Source organism: Calypte anna, chromosome 1 (assembly GCF_003957555.1).
Source record: "Calypte anna isolate BGI_N300 chromosome 1, bCalAnn1_v1.p, whole genome shotgun sequence".
NCBI lineage: Eukaryota > Metazoa > Chordata > Aves > Apodiformes > Trochilidae > Calypte > Calypte anna.
In genome coordinates this window covers 133,847,045-133,859,738 of record NC_044244.1, presented here as the reverse complement: position 1 = coordinate 133,859,738, position 12,694 = coordinate 133,847,045, and the positions used below count along the sequence as shown (strand labels likewise).

The 12,694-nt window shown below is 41.2% G+C and overlaps 2 protein-coding genes across 2 annotated transcripts; one reads left to right on the top strand and one right to left on the bottom strand.

The window, feature by feature from the left end:
- Positions 1-1,606: 1,606 nt before the first annotated feature.
- On the bottom strand, positions 1,607-6,207 carry UNC50 (unc-50 inner nuclear membrane RNA binding protein). Its single transcript, XM_030445645.1, has 6 exons — positions 6,128-6,207; positions 5,376-5,659; positions 4,372-4,492; positions 2,463-2,602; positions 2,285-2,386; positions 1,607-1,751 (listed from the first exon to the last, which is right to left on the bottom strand). The coding sequence occupies exons 2-6, from the start codon at positions 5,653-5,655 to the stop codon at positions 1,615-1,617; spliced, it is 780 nt and encodes a 259-aa protein (XP_030301505.1). The 5' UTR covers positions 5,656-5,659; positions 6,128-6,207; the 3' UTR covers positions 1,607-1,614.
- A 20-nt stretch (positions 6,208-6,227) lies between these two features.
- On the top strand, positions 6,228-9,661 carry LOC103532379 (cytochrome c oxidase assembly factor 5). The gene is made up of 3 exons (XM_030445657.1): positions 6,228-6,460; positions 7,379-7,462; positions 9,349-9,661. Exons 1-3 carry the CDS (start codon positions 6,359-6,361, stop codon positions 9,388-9,390), a joined length of 228 nt encoding a protein of 75 aa, XP_030301517.1. The 5' UTR covers positions 6,228-6,358; the 3' UTR covers positions 9,391-9,661.
- The last annotated feature ends 3,033 nt before the right edge of the window (positions 9,662-12,694 follow it).

The window sequence follows — 12,694 nt, the reverse complement described above, 5'->3', positions numbered from 1 at the left end:
AGTTAAAGCAAGTAGCTGTAGCAAAGGGAAAAAAACCAAACTGTTTTAAAATAATCATTTCTATCACCAGCATAATGCTAAAAGGCTATTACACAACTGGTGTTTTCAAGCTAGCATCGATTGCTGATGTAAAAAGTACACCCCTGACAGACCTGATGAAGTAGTTTTTGAGAGTGTCACTTTTCTGACCTTAGAGGTCTCTTAAGGGTTTTGCTGATTTCTGCTGTGAGCAGCTAGAAATTAAGAGTTGCTTAATTCTAATGAGAACGATGAAAACCTTCTTCAAAGGGGACAGACTTTGATATCTCTAAAGGGAAGGTACAAAGGCCCTGGGTCCTTCATTGATTTCAATGGTGTGGCACCACAGGGCACTAAATATGAAGTATTTTTACTGTTGAACTGAGCTGGGTGATCACTGGTGCTAGGATTCCTCTTAGGGAGAGGGGGTACAGTTAGGCAGCAGCTGCCTGCAGGACAGGAGCTTGTGCTGTTAGCCAGGCTGGGAGCAGGTCCTGACTGGAATCCTTTGCCTCCTGTGGATCAGTGGTTCAGTGCTTTCCTTTTTGAAAAGGGAAGTGCTTGTTGTCTGCTGAGAGGAAAACAGGATTCTCTTCAAGCCTTAACAGTGGCTGAAACACACAGTACTGTAAGATGCACTGCCAGCATATTTGGTATTTTAAGATACAGTTTTTCCTTAGAGATCAAATTCTAGTAATGAAATGTTAAGTCTTACTGTAACCAGTTTACTCGTGTTGTTTTGGAAGCTGAATCCTAGTGCTTGTGTCATACCACTCTGCTTTGGAAAGCCATCATCCTCATTTTCCTTGAAGTATTGTTTGTGACAGTCAGTTTATACTCCTGCCTTGTGGACTTTATAGCTGCAGGCATTGCCACAATCCCACCCTGGCAGCCAAACTCAACTTGTACTGTCCTTCCATGTTCATTGACCTGCCACTCAATACTGGTGGATGTAATAATACCCACTGGACTTAGAGAGATTGGGTTTAAAAACTTGCTGCTATATTTGGAAACCTGATATGGTTCATGTTAATTGTGCCTTTCATCACTGTTTCTTCTGTGTGCCCGAGTTGTCCATGGATATTTGAAGTAGTCATTAAAATAAACCTGTTCTCAAGTTTTTCATAAAAGAAGGGGACAGTTCTGTATCTAGAGACAGTCGTTGCTTTAGCATTGCAACACTAGGAAGACCCCTACTTTCACACACTCCCAAGGTGAGGTATTCCAGAATTACTCTTAACTAAAATGCTTTTCTGTGTCACTTAAACCCTTATAATGTAGAGCTTATGCCAGTACGTGCAAAATATCTGCAGTAAGAGTTATGCTAAATAGACTTGTTGCAGTTAAATTTAAGCTACAGAGATGTAAAAGTAACTTGTTCTTAGGAATGTACTGCAGAAGTATTTGAACAAAATTGCTAACATGTTTACTGTTGTAAATATTTTAATAAAAAAGGACACTTCAAACTTTTTTACACAATTATCTACAATAAAGAGAAATTTACAACCATTTACAAAATGTTCTTAATGTTTTCTTTACTGTTGCGACAGCTAAGATAAATACAAAATAAAATGTTAGATGCACGGAGTCCTGGTTTTATTTCACTCTGTATTTATAAAAGGAACAAAGCATCTTGGTGAAGTTCCATCCACACGCTAATGAGATCAAATAGAGCAGGATGAGAAGTGCAAAGGGATACAAAAGAACAGCTGTGTTCTTCAGAAAGGGCAATGCTGAAAAGAGAATAATGAAACAGGTAGGAAGTTGTCTGCTCTTTAAAAAGGTGCTTCTTGTCTAACAGCCTCAGGGAAAGATAGCAAGGAAAAAGTTCTTCTCTGCCAGCCACCTCAGAAGGGCAGCTTTGTCACCTCTGCCCTACCACTCCTGCCACTGTCACCACTCCTGTCACACTGTCACCTCTGTCATTACCTGGCACAGGTAATGCCCTGGGAAACAGTTTTACCTAAAACCATAGTCTTAAATTCACTACGGAATTCTTATCCAATGCAAACATCTTGCAGTGGATTTACAGAGGGACAAGAAAAACATGTCATGCTACACGTCTAATACAAGAAGGGAAGTTGAAGAATACTAATTATCTGGTTAAGATGACCACCCAGCTGGAAACCTGGATTGGTATATTTCAATTAAACTTCTACTACAAAGAATTATTTTAATGCCCAGCTAAGCCTCTGCTTTACAAATTAATAGACTAAAAAAAAGGCTTTTGTTTTCAGTCAAACAAAGAGAAGTTGCTGTGACTTACCACTGTAGCCTAGGAATGTCACGTAGATGTAATAGCCGATTGCAATTAGCCATAATGTGTTTCCAACAAAATACCCAATGACAGAATCAGAGATGATGACATCTGAAAGAGACAACTGCTCTCAGCTGTTTTGACAGAACACAATTTTGAAACAGAAAACACAAAATATGCTACTTACAGTTGATGAAAAACAGCTGGATGAAATGCAAAATGACTAGAAGTGGATAGAAAGCATTCAGATGAACATCGAAGGCATACCCCCACTCCACATCATAGTCTCTGTTCTGCTGCTTCACCAAGTATTTATTAGAAATGAACCTATATGAAAATATATTTATTTGGGGAATGTTATTAAGGTGACCACAATATTGGTTTGAGATAGTAAGCCATATGTGATCCTAGTTTTCCACCCCAACTAAGTTTCTGCTGTCTGGAAGATAAAAGAAAAACACCAAAGCAAAACAAAAATGTAGCAAGAATTATATAGAGCAGAAATATTTTTGTTAGAGATGTAATTATATCCCTTGCATTCCATGGGCAGCTGAAATACAATGCTGCTAATGAAGAACCAAAAGAGTTTTTTAAGTAGATGGGTGCTACAATCTATCAATGCAGTCACAAGTTCCCAGGCAGTGTGACCCTTTCTGTACACAAAAGGTAGAGGACTTCAGAAAACTGTTGGCACATGATCAGTACCCCTCAAACAGAGATGGTTTTATTTCATCTCTGCAGAAACGCTGCACTGCAGAGACAGGCAGAGGGCAGGCTGGTGCTCTTCACATCAGCCACTCCTTACTGAAAAGGAGAGCAGGAGTTCCCCAAAGTCACTGTTTGAGAGGAATCTATCCTTTTGCCAAACAGCACCAGTTTAAGATCATAGAATCATAGAACTGGCTGGGTTGGAAGGGACCTCAGAGATCATCGAGTCCAACCCTTGAATCACCGTTGCGGTTGCTAGACTATGGCACTGAGTCTCTTTTTAAATATCTCCAGGGACAGAGATCTCTAATACTTCTCAGTCTCTCTACTTCCTCCTTAAGCTCTGCCACCATGCATAGGAGGTCATTCACCTGCTCGCACCTCACGCAGACCCCACTCACACTGTCCTCAGATGCTAGCACTAGGCTCAAACACTCTGCGCAGCCAGAGGCCTGAACAGCTACATCCATCCTAAGGGGTTCTGTCTGTATGGACACACCCTTGGTCGTAACAGCAACAGCTTTTGCTCTTCTGGAAACCATTGCTACTTCAAGAGAAGTGGGAGGTTGTTGTGGCCCTCCTGCTTGCCCTGCCTGCGCGAACTGCCGTGTCACATTCCTGTTTGCCTGCTCCTGTTCTGTTAGTAAGAACTCTTTTAAAGAGCCCTTGCTCCTTGTAAGTTTTCATTTTCCAGCCCTACTGTAAAGAAGTTCTTTATACATTAAAAATTCTTCCTTTGGTGCCCTCACCTTGCTATGGTGCAGCAACAGAGACCTCCTGATGGTTCAAGGCTCTCTCCTGGTGCAGGACACAGCTGTAAGATGCTGAGGCCTGGGCTATCAACTGACTGGCTACTGCCTCTTCCCTTCAGGAGGTCTTTTGTCATTACAGGGAAGGACTGGCAGGGACTCCCAACAAAGCAACAAAGCAAACATGCAAAACAGGACAAACGTTGCTTGTAGTGGAAAAAGCTGACATCTTCAGCAAGAAGCATGGCCCAACTCTATCCTCCTTATAAACAACCACCCTCAGGCTTACTTTATTTAAGCTATTCAGCCAGAGTAAGGAATGAAGAATGTTCTCTGGTCACCAGATTTTTTACTTGGCATTACTGCTGATGATTAACCAGCTCAAAAAAACCTAACCAAAAAGAAGCTGAAATATTCACCATAACAGACTCTCTGAACATTCATCTTTTGCAGGAACTAGTAAAGGAAAAGTTGTGTTCCTTTCAAAGTGACTTTTTGAAACAATCATTACAACAGAACAAAACTTATAGTCAATATTTACTTTATATTTTTGCCCCAGAGAACCAAGAATCTTACAAACAGCAGGCTACTGGTAACCCAACATCAATACTGACCCCAGATTCAGACATCACTACTTACCACATCAGAGTTGCAATCAGGAGACCAACACCTACACAGTCTATGAATACAACCCAAAGTAGAAGCTTGATTGTTTCAAAAAACCCCATGTCCAGCACAAATCCAAATCCTACAGTAGACACTAAAGGGAGAAAAAAAAATGGAACTGTGAAAAAGAAAGTATGAGATCTTACACTGATATGTTTGTAGGTTTTTTTAGTATACTGTTACAAAATCTCGAGTTTTGTCCTTATTTTTCTCCCCAAGACTTCCAGTCCAACAGCTCATTTTTCCCACCAAATACTAGATATAATGCAGTTTATTCATAATACAGTCCCTTTCAGACTGAAGAACACTCATCTGTACTTGAGCTTAACGATTTAACAGCAAATTTTATTGCCCTCCCCCAACTATTTTTTTTTAAATTCACACTGCTGTTACAGAATATTCATTTTATAAAAGCTCCTTGTTAGTCTAAATTGTGCATGTGGTGATATATACTTCTATTTCAGTTAACAGTTTTGATATTGCAAACAGCAATGTGCTACAGAACAGAAGATCAGGTTGATAATTACTGAATTTAAAATTCAGCCTAAAAATAGAGGCACTTTATTTATAGCTTAATTCTGCAATATAGAGAACTCACTAGGAGTTTTATTGTAAAAAGGTTTTTTGTGTAACATTCAGGTAAGTGTTCGGGATTTTCTACTAAAGCATTAATATGTGGTACAGTTTTATTACTGTCTGGAAAGTTATAGGGAACTACAGAATTTGAAATGAGATAGGAAATGAATTTTAATAGGAGATTAATTCAAGACTACATACTATATTAGTTATGCCTCCTTTGATTAAAAGTCAAATAGAAGAAAATGACTTAACCCTTTGGTAGTAAAGGTAAGAATTAGAAAACAAAGATAATCCACTTTGGATTGGTCTTTTTTGTGTGTGTGAGTGATCAGAAGAGCCATGGATGTTCATCCACAAACATTCCCTCCCTTTTATGCTGTCTATTCCCCAGCACTCACCACAGAGCCAAATACTGAGCAGCACTAAGAAAGCAGGATCGTCTCTTGCCCATTGGTCCTTTGTCTGTTTCCTGTAGTGGAAGTTCCTATAAACCCTCTGGGGGGAAGTAAACAGGTAAAGCATCTGCCAGAGCGCAAACTCAAAGTCCATCTGTCGGAAGTGGAAGAGCCTCCGCAGGTACTTGTAGCGCTTTGCTCCGGCTGTGTGCCTTGCAGCATCTCTGGGGCTCAGCGCCCCGTTGCCCTGGCTCCGGGCATTAACCGATGTGGTTGGCAGCATTGTGCTAGAGAAGGAAATTCAGAAGACGCATTCGCTTGGGCGTGTGAGGAAGACTACAGCCAGCACCGCACTGATGCGGGTCGTGTCAGCGACGATGAAGCTACAAAAAACTGCGCAGAAATGCGAAGCACGCCCATTGCAGCCCGGCCTGCCACGGCCACCTCGCTGGCTGCAGGGGAAGCAGCAAGTGGGCAGCCAGGAGCAGGCGAGGCTGCTTCCAGCCCCACACCCGCGGCCCCACCTTCCCAGCGTCAGGCCCAGGCTCTCTCCCCGGACTATCCCTTCTGACGAGCCGAGGCGCGGAGCCAGGGGCAGAGGGGGGCTCCCCAGTCCCCCCGCTCGCTGTTCAGCCCGCTCCAGCCCGGCACCGCGCCTCACGAACAGCCACCACCCCCCTGAACGGGCCCGCGGCCCAGAACCCAGCCCCCTTCTCCCTCCAGTGCCCGCGTCCCACCGAGGGCTGGGGCCTCACCTGCTGCTCGGGCCCGCGGCGAGACCCCCCTCCCCACTTGCTGCCGCCACGGCCCCCCTGGCCGGCGGCCTTCCGGTAACGTCCCCAGCGCTAGTGCTTCCTTCCCGGATCCGCCCCTCCTCTTCCTCCCCCGTGACGGGTGCGGCGGGGCTTAGGGCCTCAAGATGGCGGCGGCCGTCGGTCGCGGTGCCGGGGCGGGCCGCAGGCGAGTCTAGAGCTGTCCCCGCCGCCATGCCCAAGTACTACGAGGATAAGGAGGAGGACGGGCAGGCCTGCGGGGGGGTGAGGGAGGATCTGCGGCAGTGCCTGCTGGAGAGCCCCTGCGTCCTGCGGGTGAGCGCTGCCGCCTTCCCGGGACAGAGCCCCGTAGCTCCCGGCCCCGCCTCGCCCCCGGTTAGCCCCGAGGTTGGCTCTCCGGGACTGAAGTCACCGCGCCCGCGGTCCTCACCGGGCTGGGGGTGGTGAGGCCGCTGGAGCCGGGGAGGGGAGCGTCTGGGTCTGGGGTCTGGCGCAGTCCCGGTGTCTCGGGGTGGGAGCGAGTCCTGGGGAGGGGGAAGCTGAGGTTTGGTCCCTGTCAAGCCTTGAGCCAGGGTTGGGAGCAGGTTAGAGAGCGGTGACTTCAGAAGAAAGTGCAAGTCACGGTACCCTGGCAAAATCCGGAGTAAACCTTGTCATAGAATTATAGAATTGGCTGGGTTGGAAGAGACCTCAAGAGATCATCAAGTCCAACCCTTGATCCACTACCGCTGCGGTTACCAGACCATGGCACTGAGTGCCACATCCAGTCTCTTTTTAAATACCTCCAGGGACAGAGAATCCACTACTTCCCTGGGCAGCCCATTCCAATGTCTGATCACCCTCTCCGTAAAGAAATTCTTTCTAATATCCAACCTAAACCTCCCCTGGCACAACTTAAGACCGTGCTCTCTTGTCTTGTTGAAAGTTGTCTGGGAAAAGAGACCAACCCCCCCCTGGCTACACCCTCCTTTCAGGGAGTTGTAGAGAGCGATGAGGTCTCCCCTGAGCCTCCTCCAGGCTGAACAGCCCCAGCTCCCTCAGCCTCTCCTCACAGGGTCTGTGCTCTAGTCCCTTCACCAGCCTGGTTGCCCTCGCTCCAGGACCTCGATATCCTTCCTAAACTGAGGGGTAACGAACTAAGTACAGGAAAGTGTCACTCAAATATTCAGGTGTCTTATTTAACCAGCTGCAGAAATCCGTGACGGTTTTAATGCTTTGTTTTTCATCTAATAGGAAAACAAAAGCCCTAAACAATGTTTGAGGGAAGGACACTGTAGGAGTTTGCAAATGACGTTTTTTGCATGCAAAAGATCAATGGTAAGTGTTGGTTGTGTGTTTTCTTCTAGCAGCCTGGGTGACTTCTGTTCTTTTCCTTGGTTTGTTTTTTGTTATTGTTTTGTTTGTTTTTTTTTTTTAAGAAAACCACTTTAATTCAGTAAAACTAGTGTCACTAGGCAGGGCAGATCTTGCCATTGAATTCCATGTAAAATACAAGTGTTATACCGTGTTCCCATGAAGAAAAAGCATGGAGTGTAACGATTGGGAAAAAAAGCACATGGAAATTGAATTAGGCTTAGTTTTTGACATGTAGATGAGGTAGGTGTTTTGGATTTATTTTTTAGTAAAGCTTTGGTTTAAACAGTAGATCAGGTATTTCTAGGATATTGACAAGTTAATTTCTATCAGTGAACAAGGAATATTCAAGGGAAAAGCTTCCCCAGGTTTTGATAGGAATTCCTTGGTTGTTTTTCCATAACACTTAAAAATAGTTAAGATGACTCCAGGAGGGTATCAAAACTTTTAAAGTATGTGTAGTGCATGGCTTATTTTTAGCTGATGTGATACATGAGAGATATATAGCTGAAACAATACCTAATTTCTTTTTTCCCACTCGGTATTTTTTACTTAAGTCATAGCATTTTTTTGTACTGTGGATTATTCAGAAAGTGACAAATGGTTATTTCTGTGGACAGGAAAAAATGCTTGAAATACCTATTTGATGCTGCAGTAGCAATATGTGTATCTTCTGATGACAGGTCTGTGTTTCTGTCTGTAGATCATTAAGGGAACCTGACGAAAAGGTATGAAGAGGCCTAGCTCTTACTTAGTTACATTTACTGCTCTAAATTCAAAGACTGAAAAATGGCATTTTTCTTCTTCTGTTGACTCTAAATATCAATAATTGTGCTCTGCCAAATTTCTTACTCGCTAGAGCAGTGAGGCTGAAAGAGTATTTAAAAACAATGTAGACACTAGAAACAGATAGAATTTAAAATATGCTAAAATCATTAGGGATTTTTCCTACATGCTATTTCTTTGTAAAGACATTATTTTAAAAGAAGAGTAGACTTTAGTACATTCAGCTACTAAAGTAGGAAAAAGGTTCAAAGTGGAAGGTGATTTGTTATTGGATAAGCTGTGCCATCTTTCAGTTTAGCTCTTCACAAGGTTTGTTGAAATTCTCAATCCTGAAAAGAAGGTTAGTTGAAGGAGAAAAAAGATATATTCTCAATTTAATAATTGAATAAGGCTTAACTGCCATATTTAGGACTGGCCATCTAAATTGAGAGGAAATTTCTTGTGGTCAATGTATGGTATATCTTTCTGCTGCACTGAGAAAGGACTTGCAATTTAATTTCAGTAAGTGCTGCACTGTAGCTGTTATTTTTAGCTTTACTGTAATTTTTTACCTCCCATTAAATGTTTTTTAACTACCTAGAAGAAACTTGCAGATTTTACAAGTGGAATATTATTTCAGTTTTTACCAATTTTTTTTATTTAGACACTTGTTGTAAACAAGCTGTAGACACTGTCCTCTCTGAAATTTTTAGTTACTGCCACTTCCATTTCATCTGAATTTTCCTCCTTCAGCTTGTCAGTTAATTTTGGAAAAACAGAGCTAAGCAGAATTACAGTGCACTTGCCATCCCTCTGTGCTGCTCTGTTCTTTGTGTTTTTACACTGTTTATTTCAGAATGCACAGGATGGTTTTTCCACAAATGTGATTTTGTGTGAGATTTAAGATATAGTGCAATATCTGTTTCACTGGAAGAACCCTATGACTTGTTGACTACCTCCCTAGTTTTCTTTACAGTGACTTCTCCTTTATTCTGTGATGCTACAAAGCACCAAGATAGCACAAGCACTCTAAGATGTTTCTTTTTCATAATCTGTGGTTTAAATATATTGATTTCAATTTTCAGTTGGATACCAGGGCAAGATTCAGAGGAAGGAAGGGATACTGAAGTTCTCATGAAGAGACCCAGCCACGGGAAATCAGACTTCATCAGCATTTTAAGCAAAACAGAGACTAAGTAAGATGATTGTATCTGCTGCATATTTACTGCAGTATTTTTGTGGAAGGTGTCTGCTCCTTAGTATTGCAATAGACTGACTTGGATGTGCATTTCAATGTTTAAAAATGCAAGCATAAAACTGCAAGTTCTGACCGAAATGCAGTAAAATATGTAAAATCCAGAATAAACTGCAGAGGTTATCATCATATTTGGAAGTGAAGTTGTCTTTTTGTGGTTTTACTAATCCTGATCGTGTTCTACTATTACAAAGAATACATGATACAGAACTGGCCCTTCACTCAAGTGATTTTCCAGAAGGTACCTGGGAACAGATCTTATTTCCTGAGATGATTGACCTATGTTGTGAAATGTATGTACAAGCTGCTTCCTCCCCAGGAGGTTTGTTACTCAATAAACCTGCACGAATAGGTAGGAGTGGTGATTTCTTTGCAGTGCCACATACACAAGGATGGCATCTCTTTTGCTACAAACCCCATTTAATGTGATGATTGTTGTACATGTTTATTAGCACTGTCTCGTTAGTGTCTTGTTGACAGCTTGATTAAAATTTGGGTACTCTAAATTAAAGGATATCTGATTGATCTTCCAGTAATCTGTCTTCTCCTTGTAGTGACAGAAGAGAACTATAGCATTATTCTAGTCATTGACTTGAAAGATTAGTGCCAGGATGCAGCTGGTTGAGGAAAGTGTTCCTCAGGCCAACAGCTAAGGAGATCATGGCTGCTATTACTGTGTTCTAGAATATTTACAACAATATTTAAGTTATTCCTAGATGAACCTGAATGATTTTTCTGCATTATTTTCCAAGCAGATGTTTAAATATAATCCAAACTTAAGTGCAAACTAGGGATGACAGTTGGGACTTTACTGTGTTTATAGAAAGTCATGCTTCTCAAATTTACTTTGTGAGCATTTTTATTTTTACTCTTAAGTCTCTTTGCATTCTTTGGTTCACATTTATGGGCATAAAACTTTAAAATTTACATTGTAACTACTTTCTGCTATGTAATTCTTAAAACTTGCTCTTCCTGTAGATTATTTTTGTGCTTATTGAAATTGTACATAGTTTTATAAGTTACAAAGCAGCTGTAGTGAAAAAGTGAAGAAAATATGTTTTCTTTTCCTTTGATCAAGGATGGCTGAGGCAGATCTGCCTGTAGTATGACAGGGTTCTTGGAGACATAGGTAACATCTCTCAATTACTCTCTCTTGCCCCACCCTAGTAAGGAAGAAGGTTTTATGGGGGTAACAAGCATTAAATAGTGCTTACACCATGACTGTGGCCAGTACCTAATGGTTCTGTTTATGATCTTGTTTTTGTAAAATATTTCTTTTTCTGTCCTCTGTGCCTCTGCCCTCTTCCCTACCTTTTGAGGCCTTTAAGAAATAATCCACTCTTACATGTGGAAACTCAAATAACATCAGGAAAGCTGATTAGAAACAAGATCAGGAAATAGTGAGAAGGGAGTCATAGTAACTTAGTTTCTTGGCTAAAGCTTATAGTCATGTGCCTGATTTACATTTAGTCTGCACAGATGCATGCAGCACTTACTGTCTGTAAAATTGATGACCTCAGTGAAGTGCATGTTGATTTGATTCTGTCTTAAGCAACTGCTCTGTGATCAAAGTAGCTTTATATTTCTTGTATGTGTAGCATTTAATTTTTTATATCACAAATCAATTTCACACTTTAATAGTTTGTGCATCATGGTTATGCTAGTTCAGTTGTTGAAGTGGTATAAACATCCTTTGTTTTCCCCAGACTAGTTACTATCTTATCTCTTTACATACACTAAAATGATAAATTGATGTGATGCCTATAAGAATATTCTGAACTTAGCACTCTAATTCTAAATTATTTCACACAAGCCTTCTCTATGGGGGAAAAAGAAAATAAAAAAGGGAGTAAAAATAAATTTGAAGCTTCTTGGCAGGTAATTAGATGTCAGTCTGAGAGAAGAGTGGGACTGGTATGTAGTTCTGGTAGTCAAGGGCTCTTCCATGGTCTGCCCTTCCACAGGGGACCCATAGGCTTGGTGCTTCAGGTGATCTGTTTTTTTTCTCAGCCATCATCACTCAGCCTCACCTAATGGTGCTTCACCATCTCTTTTTGGGAAGGAACAGGCAGATGACAGATAGCTGACAGATAACTAAAGTTATTTTTAACTTTACTCTTTAACTGGACTTAGTCCAAGGGAGATCAAATGTGAAAATGAAATGCAGTGTCTGCTATTGGACTTCGAAGGATTTAATAATTTATAATTAATTAATAATTAGTTTAACAGAATACTTGTATTGTTTGATCCAATAGAATCTTACTGTCAAAACTTCCTAATGGTTCACAAGGTTATCTAGGACACTATAAAATACATATAATACATATGTAAATGCTGGTTTACTTGAGAGAGACTATTATTATTCAATTCCAGTATTGTATAGCATAATTAGTCTTTTTTTGACAGAATATTATGTAATTGTCTTGAGAGTTTGAGCACTGTCCTACTTGAGAGCTGCTAATGTTTCTTGTGTTAAAAATAATTTGTGTCATTAATGGATTGCCCTAAGTACTACAAATTGGTATTTATGATTCCATCTTTTTTTCCTAATGCACAAAATATTTTTGTTTGAACATACTGGTACTTTTAAGTACTGTGCCTTGTGCTACACTAGTGGCTTTTATTTCAAAATACACATTTATAATCTATGGTAGATTTAGCCAGATTGGACATGTAATGCATTTGAACCTGTGAAATTGGACTGCTGAGGACAAAAGGCTGAAATGGCTTCAAAAGGCTCTGGATGGTTTTAGAATCACAAATACATGCTAATAGTTTATACTGAGAAAGAACAGGATGCAACCTATAAAAACCTTTCACTGCTACTCCTAATTTCCCCCGTTTGTTTTGCATGGTGGTGGAGTCAAGGGTGCTGAGTGCTCTTGAGATGGACATCACAGACTCCCTCCCTGTTAGGATGTGTCTGTGTGATTATTACATCTAGTTTCCTCAATTAACATGTTCTTCTCCATTGCCTAGTCCTGCAAACACATTTGTATTTACATAGCTGTAAACATATATTGCAGAACTACTCATATGTCTATTATGATTAAAACTAGGCCATAGTCATTTACTCTGGCTTGAAGATGCTTTAGATCACTCTGTTCTTTTAAGTTACTATGAAGTGATCAGCATGTTGTTTAAGCAGAACCTACTTAATGAAGGCTCATGTATAC

What these genes read in the sequence shown, in the direction of transcription:
- UNC50 (XM_030445645.1), bottom strand. Translation starts at nt 5,655, where the DNA reads ATGCTGCCAACCACATCGGTTAATGCCCGGAGCCAGGGCAACGGGGCG. An exon ending in CCAGCTGTTTTTCATCAACT is followed by an intron (nt 2,387 to 2,462) that starts GTAAGTAGCATA and finishes TGTCTCTTTCAG; the next exon opens with ATGTCATCATCTCTGATTCT. An exon ending in GACATTCCTAGGCTACAGTG is followed by an intron (nt 1,752 to 2,284) that starts GTAAGTCACAGC and finishes TTCTCTTTTCAG; the next exon opens with CATTGCCCTTTCTGAAGAAC.
- LOC103532379 (XM_030445657.1), top strand. Translation starts at nt 6,359, where the DNA reads ATGCCCAAGTACTACGAGGATAAGGAGGAGGACGGGCAGGCCTGCGGG. An exon ending in AGAGCCCCTGCGTCCTGCGG is followed by an intron (nt 6,461 to 7,378) that starts GTGAGCGCTGCC and finishes TTCATCTAATAG; the next exon opens with GAAAACAAAAGCCCTAAACA. An exon ending in TTGCATGCAAAAGATCAATG is followed by an intron (nt 7,463 to 9,348) that starts GTAAGTGTTGGT and finishes TTCAATTTTCAG; the next exon opens with TTGGATACCAGGGCAAGATT.